General features: G+C 41.4%; 1 protein-coding gene across 1 annotated transcript in view; it reads left to right on the top strand.

Annotated features, from left to right (window-relative positions):
* The window catches only part of SMC2 (structural maintenance of chromosomes 2), a 51,118-nt gene that overhangs the window by 19,582 nt on the left and 16,397 nt on the right, over positions 1-15,139 (top strand). Inside the window, exons 8-14 of the mRNA XM_089670952.1 lie at positions 1,232-1,465; positions 1,573-1,722; positions 1,812-2,045; positions 3,621-3,780; positions 5,662-5,779; positions 9,381-9,519; positions 12,062-12,181. Coding sequence (XP_089527078.1) covers positions 1,232-1,465; positions 1,573-1,722; positions 1,812-2,045; positions 3,621-3,780; positions 5,662-5,779; positions 9,381-9,519; positions 12,062-12,181 — 1,155 coding nt within the window. The remainder of the gene's footprint in view (positions 1-1,231; positions 1,466-1,572; positions 1,723-1,811; positions 2,046-3,620; positions 3,781-5,661; positions 5,780-9,380; positions 9,520-12,061; positions 12,182-15,139) is intronic.

Here is a 15,139-nt window from a genome sequence, read left to right as displayed (position 1 = left end):
ATGTTCAAAACTAGGAAAAACAAATTAAAAACGCTGCATTGTTAAAATCCTAAACCTGATGTTAATTCAGGGGAGGACAACAGCAAGTGTAGTTCGATTTTGCTCTAACAGGAAAAAAATTACTTAAATCACGTGAGTTTTTTTTTTCTTTTCAAAATTAGTAGTCAGTTATATATTGTGTATTTTAGAAATTCTTAAGCCCCCTTTTTCAAGCAATTTACAGAACTGTGTTGAACTAGTTCCCTTGAAACTATATTCCATGTGTTTTCTTCTGCACGCTCTCTTCAGTTAGCAAAATTGTTTCCACAAACTAGTGACTAAAAACGAACTGTATATTTAAGAGGATGCCTTAGTAGGGCATTGTACAGGGGCAGGGTTAGGTTTCTCCCTCTTGAATCTGTACCTATTTTAATACCAAGACTATCTTTCTTTCTTGTATAATGCAGCCATTAATCCAAAAAATATTGACAGAATTAAAGTAATTGTAAACCTAAGTTTATTTATTTATTTTTTTTGTAATTGCCTACTCTGTGCAATGGTTTTACAAACAGCAACCCCCGTTCTCCACTTTTGGGGTCCCCTGCCAGTACTCTTGGCTCCTCCCTCCTGCAAAGTGTCCCCATAGCAAGTGGCTTGCTGTGGGGGTACTTGTGCGGCAGCACTTCCATTGACACAGTGTGGCTCGGCCCCGCCCCCCACTAGCTCTTCACTGGCTGTGATGGACACTCTTGTTAACACTGACTCCTGTTGCTGTGTCTGAGCCTATGAGGAGGGAGAGAGCCTTGTGCACACCCGTTGGATCGAGATCGGCTCACGTAAGTATAGTGGGGGTAATCTGCATACTGAAGAAATTGTATTATGGTAAAAAAAAACCTTCAGGCTTTAGAACAACTTTAAACTTTTACCCCTTTAAGCTCCTGAGCCAAAGAAAGGACTCTTCCCTCTATGACTCCTAAGTAGTTGTAGTTTGTAACATCTTTCCTTTTTTAAAGCACAGTGTCTGGCAATTCGCTAAATACATATGTGGTGTAATTATAGCTGCCAAAATCGATAAATTCAGTCATTCATGTGAATCATGAGATTCATTGAAGCCGTCCACACTGTATATAGTGATGTTGAATGTTAATTTTTTTTTTTTAATTCAGCCTACATTGTATGGCCAGATTTAAATGCATTCGGGTATTGCCTTGCTAATAAATTGCCTATAGCTCATCTAATGTTGACTTTATAGGAAAGGTCCTCATATTTGGAGTACCAGAAAATCACAAGAGAAATTGAACATTTGAGCCGCCTTTATGTAGCTTATCAGTTTGTTTGCGCGGAGGAGACTAAGGTCCGCTCTGCAGAGGAACTGAAGGATATGCAAGAGTCTATACTGAAGCTTCAGGAGACTATAGCGGAGAATGAAAGAAGGATAAAAGAATTGAGCAAAGAGATAGGAGAGCTGGAGAAAAAGCGAGACAAGGTATGTCTGTTTCAACAGCTAGCAGTAATGGTGAATTTAAGCTTGCTGCATGTTGAACAGCTGTTAGATTTTTCATGTTTTAGAAGTGAGTATATTCTACTTTGCAGGAAATTGGAGGGGCATTGCGATCTCTGGAAGAAAGCCTTGCAGAGGCTCAGAGAGCTGATACAAAAGCTCAGAGTGCCTTGGATCTTGTAAAACAAAACCTGAAAGGAGAAGAGAAGAAGCGCAAGGATTTGGTAAAGAACATGGAAGACGTAAGTAAGAGAAAATATTTGAATGTTTAAGTTGGTAAAGTAGCTGTTGTGTCTGTTCATATAATGGTATCAGTTTGACTTTAATGAAGGATGCCAAGGCTGTGATCAACAAGGACAAGGAAGTTAAGAAGATAACGGACAGTCTGAGCTCCTTACAGGAGACCAGCCAGAAGGATGGAGAAGCTTTTACTGCTGCTCAGCAACATTTCAACGCTGTCTCTGCTGGGCTGTCCAGCAATGAGGATGGTGAAGAGGCTACACTTGCTGGACAGATGATAACTTGTAAGAATGACATTAGCAAAGCGGAAACAGAGGCTAAGCAGGTACTTATGAGAATAACAGCCAAGCCAACTTAACTATACTCAAGGACAGCCTACCTACCCATAATCATTAATGCAAACAAAGGAATGGCAAATTATGCTGTTTTGACTCAGTATATAAAGAATATAGTCATTGTAAACATTTTAAGTTCAGCCAAACCTTAGAATGAGGTTGATGAATGATCTAATCAACCTTGGCTTGGAATGCCTATTAGTGCCAGATGTGGTAGCTGGCAGTGTCTTTTGGATTTTCACACACTGAAGTCTCTAGAATAAAGAGAGAATTGCATGAAAATTTATCTTTTTTTTGTTTCTTTTGTGAAAACACATTAATGCGAAAGAATGTCTGGATGCTGATGGGACGTCTGCTGAAACAAGCACTGGTTTTACAGAATGCCATATTTAAATGCTCATTTGTAAGGGCATTGTTCATTGCTACTTTCAAATTCAAATGCTGCCTACATGTATGTGTTTGAACACGGCATTCAGCAAAAGGCCATGTTTGATCTGCTTTGCCCACAATGTCAGCACATCTAAACAGGTTTTGCTGAGTCTAAAGAAAAGCAAAACCGTTCAAATGCAGCTTCAGAACATTAAGCTAAATTGGAATCTGCTTACCTGCACATAACATTGTTTCAAATAGATGAACACCATCCCTGTCTACATAGTTGGCAGATCTAAAGGAGATATGTACAATAAGGTAACGTGGTGATCTTAAAGCAGCTAACCTGCAGAAGGTCACTCATAGCCTCCTTGTGTCTCTCAGGAAAGGTTTTCTCTAAATACCAAAAATGACCTGGGTGTTGTTGCTCCTCATTTGCATCGCTGTATAGGTACCGTGGATGGTACTGTGTCCAAAAAAGGCAAGCAGTTGACAAAGAACTATTCACTAACATACTCTGTAGACACATTGCAGCTGATTTTCCTCCATCACTGACTGTACCATGCCGTGTTCTATAGTGTTGCTGAGTGAAGGTGGATTTATTGGTAGAAGAACAGGCTTTGCTTTTGAGCATTAGCATTGCCTCCGATTAATGGTGAACATTGGGCAGCACAGTAGTGACCTCACCAAATCTCACTCGAAATCTCCTGAGACAGTCAGTCAGCAATACCTTTGATCTCACACTGTAGTTATATACAGCTATGAGACTAAGGATACAGGAAGTGTGCTGCTATTTTTTTTTTTATTTAAGGCAAAAGGTAATAGGCATAAATAACATTTCTAGATGTTTCCTATAAAATAGCAACTCTCTAATTTTTTAGGTTGATTTGCTAAAGGCAAATTGGCTGTTTATTTTTGCAAGGGAATTTTCCCCAGAACTTGGTGAATGTGGTAAAATTTTAATATCCAATGCATAGAAATGCATTGATGAGATTTTTCATATAAAGCTGACAACTTTTGCATGTTTATCTAGAAGATAAGTATACATTTTCTTTAATCAAATGTGTTATTACTTTGATCATTTTACCAGTTTAGTGTTTTCCAATAACATTTATTTAGCAAAAAATGTATTCAGGCTTAAGAAAAAAGAAAAAAAACATGAAGACTAGTAAAATACAACATCCATTCTTCCACAGGCTCAGATGAAATTAAAGCATGCACAGCAGGAATTGAAGACCAAACAGGCTGAGGTAAAAAAGATGGACAGCGGCTACAAGAAGGACAATGAGGCTTTTGAAGCAGTAAAGAAAAATAAAGAAAAACTTGAAGAAGAAATTAAGAAACTGAACTATGAAGGTACATGAGTGTGAACTTCACTTTTTAAGAATGATATATTCTGTATTATTTGCTTCGTCCACTTATTTGGTGTATTTTCCTTTTCTAACTATGGCCATACACACATTTCTATTGTTCAGCTTGTGTTTTTAAAGTGTTAGTCTACCTTTACTGAAAATCCTCCCGGACAGACCACCTCCTGGTCCCCACTGTATTGCGAGGTAGTCAGGGCTCCCGCAAGCCACTTCTCTGGGCTGGGGATTTGAAAACTCTGCAGCTTTCTCTCCTCTGTCCAGCACTGCTAAGACAGACCAGACTGATTGTTGAATCTATCTGGTCTGTTGTGCTTAATCAGCACTGGACATAGTAGAGAGAAAGCAGTGGGGTCTTCAAATCCCAGAACCAGTGGAGCGGCTTGCAGGAGCCCTGACATCAGGAAAGGGGAGGGAAGGGGGTCCAGTGTTCACATTTACAGAAAATCTGCAAAGGTGACTTGACACTTTAACAGAAGAAATCGGGTTACTCCATTCACACTAAATGGCATGGAGGGACAAATCTTGGATTCTGACAGTTGCCAGAATAGCCAAACGGTTCCTGCATCTGAATAATTGCTGGCAATTTTCCACCCAGCTTCCTTGGCAAAAGTTGAACAATTCACTTTTGTCAAGCTGTGTGGTGCTGATTGGTTTCAGTTGTTTAACCACTTGCCTACCGGGCACTTTTACCCCCTTCGTGCCCAGGCCAATTTTCAGCTTTCAGTGCTGTCCCACTTTGAATGACAATTGCACGGTCATGCAACATTATACCCATATGAATTTTTTTTTTCACACACATAGAGCTTTCCTTTTAGTGGTATGTAATCACCACTGGGTGTTTTATTTTTTACACTATAACTAAAAAAAAAAAAAAAAGTTTCTTTGTCTTTATTATAAAATTTTGCAAACAGGTAATTTTTCTCATTCACTGATGTGCATTGATGAGATAGCACTGTTGAGCATTGATGACAAGTCACTGATGATGCTGCACTGATGGGTGGCACTGCTGGGCACTGAAAATTAGTGCCCTGATGATTGGTTCAGTTGTCCTCTGTGTCATTTGCCGGTTATCGGCAGTACTTTTCCTCCCACTGTGACAGCGTGATGAAAGTGCTGCCAATAACCAGCATCTGTATTTACATTGAAATCTGATGTGTCATTGGACACAGCTGATCACGTGGTAAAAGGCCACTGTGATAGGCCTTTTACCTCATCATGTGATCTGCTGTGTCCGTAGGACACTGCGATCACAGAGAGCGCTGGGTGCGTGCAAGAGGGAGGTCAGTCTTAAAAGTGGTGGTTAAGTCCAAAACAACGAAAAATTGTTCCCCTTGGTGGTTTACATCATAATGTGCTAATACGCACTATATACTAGCACATTATGACAGACTTGTCATAAAAGGAAGCCCCCCCAGCGGTGCGCTGTCAGCGCTTTCATCTTCACATGGTCCTCCTTCCAGATTCGTCGACTCTGGTTGTATTTGAATGACCAGGCCGTGATAATGCCACTCCTGCACATGCAATCGAGTGTCACAGTCTCGGCACAGCACTCTGAATGGACGGCATACTCCAGTATGTTATCAATTCAGAGTGCAGTGCGCATGCGTTGTGGCTTCACCGGCCTCTACAAATATGAGTATATTCTAAACAGTACAGATTTAGGAGATATTCACTGAACCTACAGGTAAGCCTTATTGTAGGCTTACCATAGGCTTAACTGTAGGTACAAGTAATAAAGCAGACTTTACTACCACTTTATTCTGGGGTATTTTCTGTATCTGCATCAATGTATTTATTTGTTTCTGTATTCTGTAAGTGTAGCTATAATGTGATTTTTTTTTTTTTTTTTTTTTTTTTTTTTTGTTAGATGGCAAAGAGGAACAGCTTTTGGAAAAACGAAGAGATTTATCTAGGAATGTGGGACGCTTAAGGGAAGCTTATGAATCCTTAATGGCACGTTACTCCAGCCTTCGCTTTGATTACAGGTAATGCATTAAGTGTCCCTTGGTGAAAAAAATGTGTTATTTCCCACTTCAAGCTTGTGCATATCATGAGGCTTGCACCTCTGAGATCATTTCTACAGTCCAAATCTTGCCTGAAAACTGAGCAATGAAATATAATAAACACAATAGACATTTTCATATAGAAAATCTAAACTGGATCACTGAGGACCGCAATAAGAAAGGTAATGTTGCTGAAAAACGTGTTTGATTTGCCTAGAGGTGTTAAAGGAACTAAGGTTTGTTAAAAGTGCACTTTGTGTATGTAGATCCTAACAGTGAACTTCGCTTATTTGTTTCATCTTCCTCTGTGGAATATACCATTAAAGTGTTTTGTTTGCTCAATATATAGAGTATACAAAAAATACCTTTTGATCCTACCAGAATCCAGCAAGCTCATAACTTCCTGTGCTCTCTACCTACACTACACTTGTATCAGTTAGTAATCTTATCAGTTCTGTGGGCTACTCTCTGGGAAGGTGTTCTGTAATCCTAGATGTAGTGGCTGCATTAGTTTTAGTTTTTCTTTTGTGGTGTGTGTCTGTGTGTGTGTGTGTTTTTTAAGGCAAAATGCATTGTATATTGATTGTGTAAGAAATGCAGTGTCCTTTTGTAACATTTTGTGTACTGAAATGACATCTCAGGCAGTGATCACGGCCTTCCCAGTTCTCTGAACTAAATACGGTGTTATAGAGAGAGTTGTTCTGTAGTCCTAAACACCTCATTTCTGAAGGTGACAACTGTTCCTTCATAAAATAAGTACAATAGGTGAGTGTTTTCAACCTAGGACAGGGTCCCCAGATACAAATAGGAAGAACAAAAATGCTCGAAAGTAGAAGGCTAATGCAGCCACAACAAAGGACTGTTAAGAAGTACTGTATTATTATTCTTGGCTTTAGATACACTTTAATTGATAAGTTCACTTTTTTTTTTAAAATAAAAATGATAAATGCACATTTGTTACAAGTAAAAAAAAGTGCAATTAAAATAAATAAGTGTGTGTGTGTGTATGTATCTTTGGAACATGTAAAGCATTGCCATGCAGTTCTCCGGCAGACTGTCAGTTTAATCCGTGTGTTGGTACCTTGCACGAGCAGACAGTTTAACACTGCCAGGAAGACTGAATGAGCTACCACAGTGCTGTGGTAGTTCATTGAGAACTACAAGCCGATATTTGCAAAGGATGTAGTTCGTTCAGTCATGCGGCCGTGTGGGCGGTGACCTCCACGGCCATGCTGATTTCAAAAACTGATAGCTGGTACAGGGAACTTTTCACTGTACTGCTGTCACGGGGGTGAACTTATACTTTAAAGCTTGACTGCAGCCAAATCTCATTTTGTTTTGGATGGAGTGTGAAAGAGTTAAGATTCTATCAGGTTTTCTTGTAGTCTTTGTTTCTGCTGTGTGCTTCCTGTCAGGAAGATTGGAAAAGGGTCAGATATTCCGACAATGTTACTGTCTGTACTTTCCCTCACTTCCTTTTTATGTAACATTAGGACAGGAAGATTCCACCAATAAAATCACAGACAGTAATTTAAACTTAAAGAATATGTAAACCCTCACTTTGTAAAATGAACCATTCAGTTTAAAATAAAAGTGAAAGGTAAAACATTTATGTATTGATATATAAAAATATAAATTCATTTTTTTCCCCATTTTTTTTAAATACCCTCTGTTCTCAGCTTTATTTGGAGCTCGGGGAGGAGAAACAGCAGCACTCTGATCTTCCCAGTGAATGACTGTGGGGGATTGTTAGCACCAGTATGACCATTCCCAGCACAGCTAGAGAATTGACCACGATGTGCTCTCCTGCCTAGTGTGGTCAGTTTTTACTAGGAAAGTAGAGGGACTGGCAGAAGCACCAGGGATTTCACATAAAGGAAGCAATATAAAGAGGACAGGATACTTTTTCATACAAGTACATGGTACAGCAGGCACATATCAGGGATATGAAATGTTGGGTTTAAATATTCTTAAAAAGAAATATCAGCTTTTTCCCAAAGTTTAAAAAATAATTGCTGGATTTAAGCTTTTAAAGGATGTAAGCTTGACCCATAGTATTATGCCCCTCCCCAGCTTATCCTTTCTGCTTAGAACTTTTGGCCTAAAGTAACCCTCATCTCAGATGCTTACTTAGCTTATACATCTGAGCTATAGGAGGTGGTTTAAGCTGAGTGGGGGGGGGGGGGGGGGGGCGCTTTGGCAAAAAGAGCACTTTACGTAAAAATGCACCTGTCCTTTAAGGGCCCATTCACACCAGAAATTGCATGTTTACATGCGTTTGCAATGTGGTTCTCCCTGAGCATTTGCCGGTTGAGGTCAGTTCCTGTTTTTTTTTTTTTTGGGGGGGCTTTTATGTGCACTGTGATACATTGTGGCACATATGAGATCCTTTCCACACGTTTTTGTGCATTTGTGGAGAGATGCAGCTTGCGGTACTGTTTTCACTGTGCTTCGCTGTAATGGTGTGGATTATGCACATAGGTGGAATTTGTACTGTGTATGCAGTGGGAATGCAGTCAAAAATGCATCCAACTGAATCTGGTGTGAATGGACCTTTTTGTTTTTTGCTTCTGACGTGTTTGTGGATACATTTGGAAGCAGTTGAATTCGCAGTATGTGAGTTTTCCTTTTATGGATCAGTGTTCACCAGTTTGTATTGCTAGTTTTTGCCACACTTTTCTGTGTTTTTATTATTGAAATTTCTTTTTGAAACCCCGTATATATTTTTTCCTGTTTTCCCTCATAATAGGAAATGTGAATGCATACAAAATCGACTCAGAAGCACCTCAAGTGTTGTCCTTTTGTGTCTTAAAGCATGTTATGTTTGACTTAACTTTGAGAGAACACCAGTTTAAAGCAATGTTTTTTTTTTAAATGCAACTAGTAAAAGTTCCTGAATTTGACATATTGCCCTCGCCTAATTCTTTGCACTGTAGGACTGGAAAATAGAGGGTCAGGACTACGAACAAGTGCCATAGCTGCAGTGTAGAAATTGGAAGCTTTCTCTATAGAAAGCTTCCAATTTCTACACTGCAGCTACGGCGATTGCTCCTAGTCCTGATTTTGTCATCAAAAGGGGAGAGCAGAGATTTGACTTCAATGCACTGCTGCTTCTTCAGTGTTCTATCACAGTCTGGAAATGTGTTCTGGACCAAGCTGTTCTGCTAAACTGCAGTGACGGTCCAGGACCTGGCTGTGCGGTTTGCCAGTTGTTCTTTTCTACTGTTTTAATTACCTACTTCGGCCCCGTCTGAGTTCTTTGCTCACTGAATTTGATTTACAGCAGCAAGAGCCAATGGCTCCCACTGCCTGTGAGAGAGGAAAGGACCTTTGCAGATGGGCACGCCATTGGATCAATACAGGACTTGGGTAGGCATTTGGGGGAGGGAATGGTGATAATACTACTACTAGGACATTTTTTACTTTAATGTAGGGAATGCATTAAGATAAAAATGCTTTGCTTTTAGAACCACTTTAATTTAGATAGTCACTTTATTTTTACCCTCTTTAACAGCCTTCTTTGGCAATATATTTCTCAAACGGTGAAGTATTGTTTTTATATAAATATTAATCTGTTTTAAAGGGATCCAGAAAAGAACTGGGATAAAAATCGCGTGAAGGGACTTGTTGCCTCATTGATAACTGTTAAAGATCCTTCTTCTGCAACGGCTTTAGAAGTGGTGGCTGGAGGTCGGTTGTACAATGTTGTTGTGGATACAGAAGTAGGTATTTTCAAAATATTACACTTAAGGCTCGGTTCACACTGCCGCGACTTGGGATCCGTCTTGTGAGACCCCAAGGTGCATGACATGTGAAATCCTATGTTAGTCAATGAGAGCTGTCTTAATTAGCACTACGAAAGTTGCTCCGACTTTAGAAAAGGTTCCTGTACTACTTCAGAGCAACTTCTATCCAACCTATACCCATAGACTTTAATAGAAGTTGCCTCCAAGTCGGATCCTCATCTATATTGATGTGATTTGGATCTGATATTACAGGAAGATTACCCAGGCATTCCCTGAAAATTAGCAAACACAAATGCTCCTGCGCTTGGGGATGGACTCGATGCAGGCTACAACCACATTAAGAATGTCCTGGAACACGCACACCTTGCTGCCCTCAAATGGACCGGGGGAATCCAAATATACTGAGTGGGGAAAGAACAAAGAGAGGGCGCACAGGCCTAGTGCATTACCATAAAAAATGTTTAATAGAAAATAAAGTAGGTGTTGTACTCACAAACGACAATGTAGTCAAGGCACATCATAAAAGAACAGCCATGGCTCTGAGGAAGAGGCAAGTCCTCGAAACGCGTCAGCCTATTGGATGTCTACACTCCCTATTGCGGACTGTTACTCAGCGCGGTGTTGACCCAGCTGTTCTTTTATGATGTGCCTTGACTACCTTGACTTGACTACATTGTCGTTTGTGAGTACAGCACCTACTTTATTTTCTATTAAACATTTTTATGGTAATGCACTAGGCCTGTGCTCCCTCTCTTTGTTCTTTCCCCATTCCCTGAAAATTGCTTCAAAGTGGTACTCAAGTAACCTGACTTTCAGGTCGCAGTAGTGTGAACCGAGACTAAGAGATGACCATACAAATAATTGTGCTGCAATTTAAATTGTAATATTGCTGAATACATTGTAATGATCTTATACACTGCTCAAAAAAAATTAAAGGAGCACTTTGAAAACACATCAGATCTCAATGGGGAAATATATCATGCTGGATATCTATACTGATATGGACTGGTTAATGTGTTAGAAACGTAAAGATGCCCCATCATTTGATTTTTGGGGTTTTTGAATTCAGTCCTCTGTAGGTTGAAAATTTTCAAAGTGAAAAAATGATGCAGTAGGCTAGTTAATTTTGCTGAAATTTCATTGCAGCAACTCAAAATGGTAGTTTGTATGGCCCCCACGTGCTTCTATGCATGCCTGACGACATCGGAGCATGCTCCTAATGAGTTGACGGATGTGTCCTGGGATATTTCCTCTCAGATCTGGACCAGGGCATCACTGAGCTCCTGGACAGTCTGAGGTGCAACCTGGTGGCGTTGGATGGACCCAAACATGATATCCCAGAGGTGTTCTATTGGATTTAGGTCAGGCAAGCGCAGGAACCATTCAATGGTATCAATTCCTTCACCCTCCAAGAACTGCCTGCATACTCTTGCCACATGAGGCCAGGCATTGTTGTGCACCAGGAGGAACCCAGGACCCACTGCACCAGCGTAGGGTCCAACAATGGGTCCAAGGATTTCATCCTGATACTTTTAATGGCAGTCAGGGTGGCATTGTCTAGCCTGTAGAGGTCTGTGTGTCCCTCCATGGATATGCCTCCCCAGACCATCACTGACCCACCACCAAAACAGTCATGCTGAACAATGTTACAGACAGCATAATGTTCTCAACGGCTTCTCCAGACCCTTTCACATCTATCACATGTACTCAGGGTGAACATGCTGTCATCTGTGAAAAGCACAGTGTGCCAGTGGCGGACCTGCCAATTCTGGTGTTCAATGGTCAATGCCAATCAAGCTCTATAGTGCCGGACAGTGAGCACAGGGCCCACTAGAGGACGTCAGGCCCACAGGCCACCCTCATGAAGTCTGTTTCTGACTGTTTGGTCAGAGACTTCCACACCAGTGGCCTGCTGGAGGTCATTTTGTAGGGCTCTGGCAGTGCTCATCCTGTTCCTCCTTGCACAAAGGAGAAGATACCGGTCCTGCTGATGGGTTAAGGACCTTCTACAGGCCCTGCCCAGCTCACCTAGAGTAATTGCCTGTCTCCTGGAATCTCCTCCATGCTCTTGAGACTGCTGGGAGACGCAGCAAACCTTCTGGCAATGGCACGTAATGATGTGCCATCCTGGAGGAGTTGGACTGCCTGTGCAACCTCTGTAGGGTCCAAGTATCGCCTCATGCTACCAGTAGTGACACTGACCCTAGCCAAATGCAAAACTAGTGAAAAACAGTCAGAAAAGATGAGTAGGGAAAAAAATATCATTGGCCTCCACCTGTAAAACCATTCCTGTTTTTGGGGTAATTTCGTTGTTGCCCATCTAGTGCAGCTGTTAATTTCATTACCACCAAAGCAGCTGAAACTGATTAACAACCCCCTCTGCTACTTAACTGACCAGATCAAAATCTCAGGCGTTTAATTGACTTGATGCTATGTTCTGATTAAAAAGTGTTCCTTTAATTTTTTTGAGCAGTGTATTTATGCATATGTTGTCATGTTCTCTTTCTTTGTACTTTAGGTCACAGGTAAAAAGTTGCTGGAGAAAGGAGAGTTAAAACGCAGGCTCACTATCATTCCACTTAATAAAATTTCAGCTCGCCGATTAGGAAATGATACAGTTAATGTTGCCAAAAACTTGGTAAGTGTTCTAATATACTTAAAAAAATGCTTTTTTATTTTGATAGGGAGTCCAAATTTAAAAGCAGAGTATTTAGACTATTTACTTACCTTGCATTATGCTGTTTCGTCCCAATATTAAATTAGAAAAAGCTATAGTTAAAAAAAAAAAAAATCCCCAAAAAACTGGTACCATCAAGTTAACCCCTTTTATTAACATTGAAAGTAATGTCCATGTTTATTATTTGCATTTTGTTATCTCTATGGCATGTCCTCACTTGGAGAAGGAATGTTATATGGCAGTTTGTAGGTATATGTTTATACAGGTTTTCTCTGGATAAATCTGGATAATTCCTCAATGGTGACCGAATCAAGTGTTGTTTTGATGGCTTTCTGGAAGACATTGGTAGAGCAATTAAAAATTGAAATTTTTTTTATTTAAAACTGTATAAGTTCAAACTTCATTTGTTCTTATTCTGTTCAATATACTGTTGAAAGTGGTTTGTTATATTCGATAAGTGTTTTAAAATGAAAAAAAAAAAAATCAGTCTGGATAATCTAGATCTAGTAGTCACCCCAGGCATGGCCAGTCAGCACACACAGACCTTTAGCTACATGCTGGCCTGGCTGTGATAGCCCCATCCTGGCCCAGGGTTGACGGCGAGTTAAACATCTCATGGGGGCACATATGACTAGGCACCTGACATCCATGTCAGTGTTTTACCCTGGCCGACAGCCCTGCCCCTCCTCCACCACAGTGGGAGGAGGACCTGTCTCAGGAGTGTTAAGTGCAATTCCTTGGATCGATAAATGGAGGAGTCCCTGGACAGTCTTATTCTCCTAGGTCGGTTGACCAGGGTCTCCATCCCTTTTGGCCAGGAGGTCCTTGCTGCCCCTACATTGGATGGTGGTCACGATGAACGCCAGCCTGTTCGCCTGGCGAAGGGGGGGCTTATGTTATGGGGTCGAAGATGGCTTGGCGCCGCTGGATCCTGGAAGAATCTTCAGCTGCCGATCAATGTCATGGAACTTTGGCCACTGACACTGGACAGAGCTTCTTTGCGGGCTCCCTGTCAAGATCCAGTTGGACATTTCCAAAGCTGTGGCCTATGTCAATCACCAAAGCAGTATCAAGAGTGTGGCAGCGGTGCTGGAGGCTTCATGCATCCTGTGGTGGGCAGACCTTCACATGCCCGCTCTCTTCCATGTTCCAGGCGTAGAAATTTGGCAGGTGGACTACCTGAGTCATCAGACAGTGGATCAGAGCAAGTGGTCTCTACACCTGGATGATGTATTTCATCAAATCTGTCTATTTGACCCCAGACGTGGTTATCTGGAGTCACTCTTCAACGGAAAGATGTTGAGGTTCGTGGCAAGATTGAGGGATCCCCTAGCTGATGTGAAGTATGCTCTGGTGTCACTTTGGAGCCATTATTGTCTCATTTATGCATTTTCTCCTCTCAAACTTTTCCCTCGTTTGCTCCGCAAGATAGAGGTACAAGGGCATACAATCATTATGGTGGACCCTAATCGACCTTGTCGCTCCTTGTATGCCAGCATGGTGCGGCTGGTTGCGGACATTCCCTGGTGGTTGCCTCGAAGGAAGTACTAATCTTCCACCCTGCTTTTTAGTGTCACTGACTTGAATATTGAAAACCAGGTTCCTAAAAGACAAGGGGTTATCAGACTCGCTCATCCATACCATGTTAACAGTGTGTAAATCTACCTCTAGAAAGCTTTATCTTTGCACTTTGGAGGGCTTACATCTCATGGTGTTGGGCTGTAGAGGTGCATTTGTGCTCCTTCTCTGTGGATTGGTTTTTGTCCTTTCTTCAGTGGGGCGATGAGCTAAAACTTGTCTTGAGTACTAGATCATAAAATATGCAGCGCTCCTAAATATGGTCTCAAAATCCACAGAAACCTATTGACATATAATGTTCTAAATATACCATTAAATATGAAGTATATAAAACTGGTGACTTCTGTGGTGTATCCCTGGTTAGGGAACCGAAACAAAGTTCGTGACTCTTGTGTTGAACAAGCTGGAAGAAGTTTGCACTAACCAGATATATCAGCAAATGGAGCATGGAGTAATTAAGACCTACTCCTGGTACTCTGGAAGAAAGCCACTGGAGAGGATGATGTCATCTGATCACTCGCCACTAGATGTCATGTTCCCAGGACAGCAGGACGATGATTCCAGAAATGCACAACAGCCAGTAAGGAGATGAATCCAGTAAGCCAGCCAGCATCACACAGGAGACCAAGAGAAACCAGGCACCTTCAAAAAGCCCAGGCTCCCTCCAATAAAGAGAGCCACAGGCCAGAAGCTTTGATAGTGTAGTATTGCATTTAATAAGTGGTAATTCAAATTACAAGAGAAACAACACTTACAAAATTGGTCACAGGAACAAAGGGCAGCTAAAGGATATGTCCAGACAGTGGGGGGGCACCTCCCTGACGCGTTTCGTGTCAACACACGTTTTCAAGTCTTGAGTACTATTAAGGACCAGGTTTCTGCCTTTGTGATCTTCTTTTTTCAACGTCCTTGGCCACGTACTCTTTGATTCAAGCCTTCATACAGGGGGTTTTAATATGGCACCTCCCTTGCTTTCTCCTTTGCTGCCATGGGACTTGAACCTGGTTCTTTTGGTTCTCCAGAAGCCTCCCCAAAGGTGGTGTCTGATTTTCACTTGAACAAGGACAATGTCCTGCTTTCCCTGTGCCTGTTACACCATAGGTAAGTTATGTTGAGCTCCATGGATGTGGTCAGGGTGGTTCATGTGTCTGCTACAGCTTTTTTTACAGCTTCTCTGTTTGTAATTGCGGACGTTTCCGTAAAAGCCTAGCGGCTTAATTTGCCACTGTTTCTCGTTGGATAAGACAGACGGTGGTTGTGGCCTATGCTACTAGGGGTCCAGATCCTCCTTTCCCTGTTACGGTACACTCCACCGGGGCAATTGGTGCTTCTTGGGCGTTC

This window comes from Staurois parvus, unplaced genomic scaffold, assembly GCF_062004578.1.
Source record: "Staurois parvus isolate SC_StPar_1 unplaced genomic scaffold, SC_StPar_1.0 ptg000096l, whole genome shotgun sequence".
In the NCBI taxonomy this organism is placed as follows: domain Eukaryota; kingdom Metazoa; phylum Chordata; class Amphibia; order Anura; family Ranidae; genus Staurois; species Staurois parvus.
Note: the sequence above shows the minus strand (reverse complement) of the source record. Positions and strands in the feature narration are given on the sequence as shown.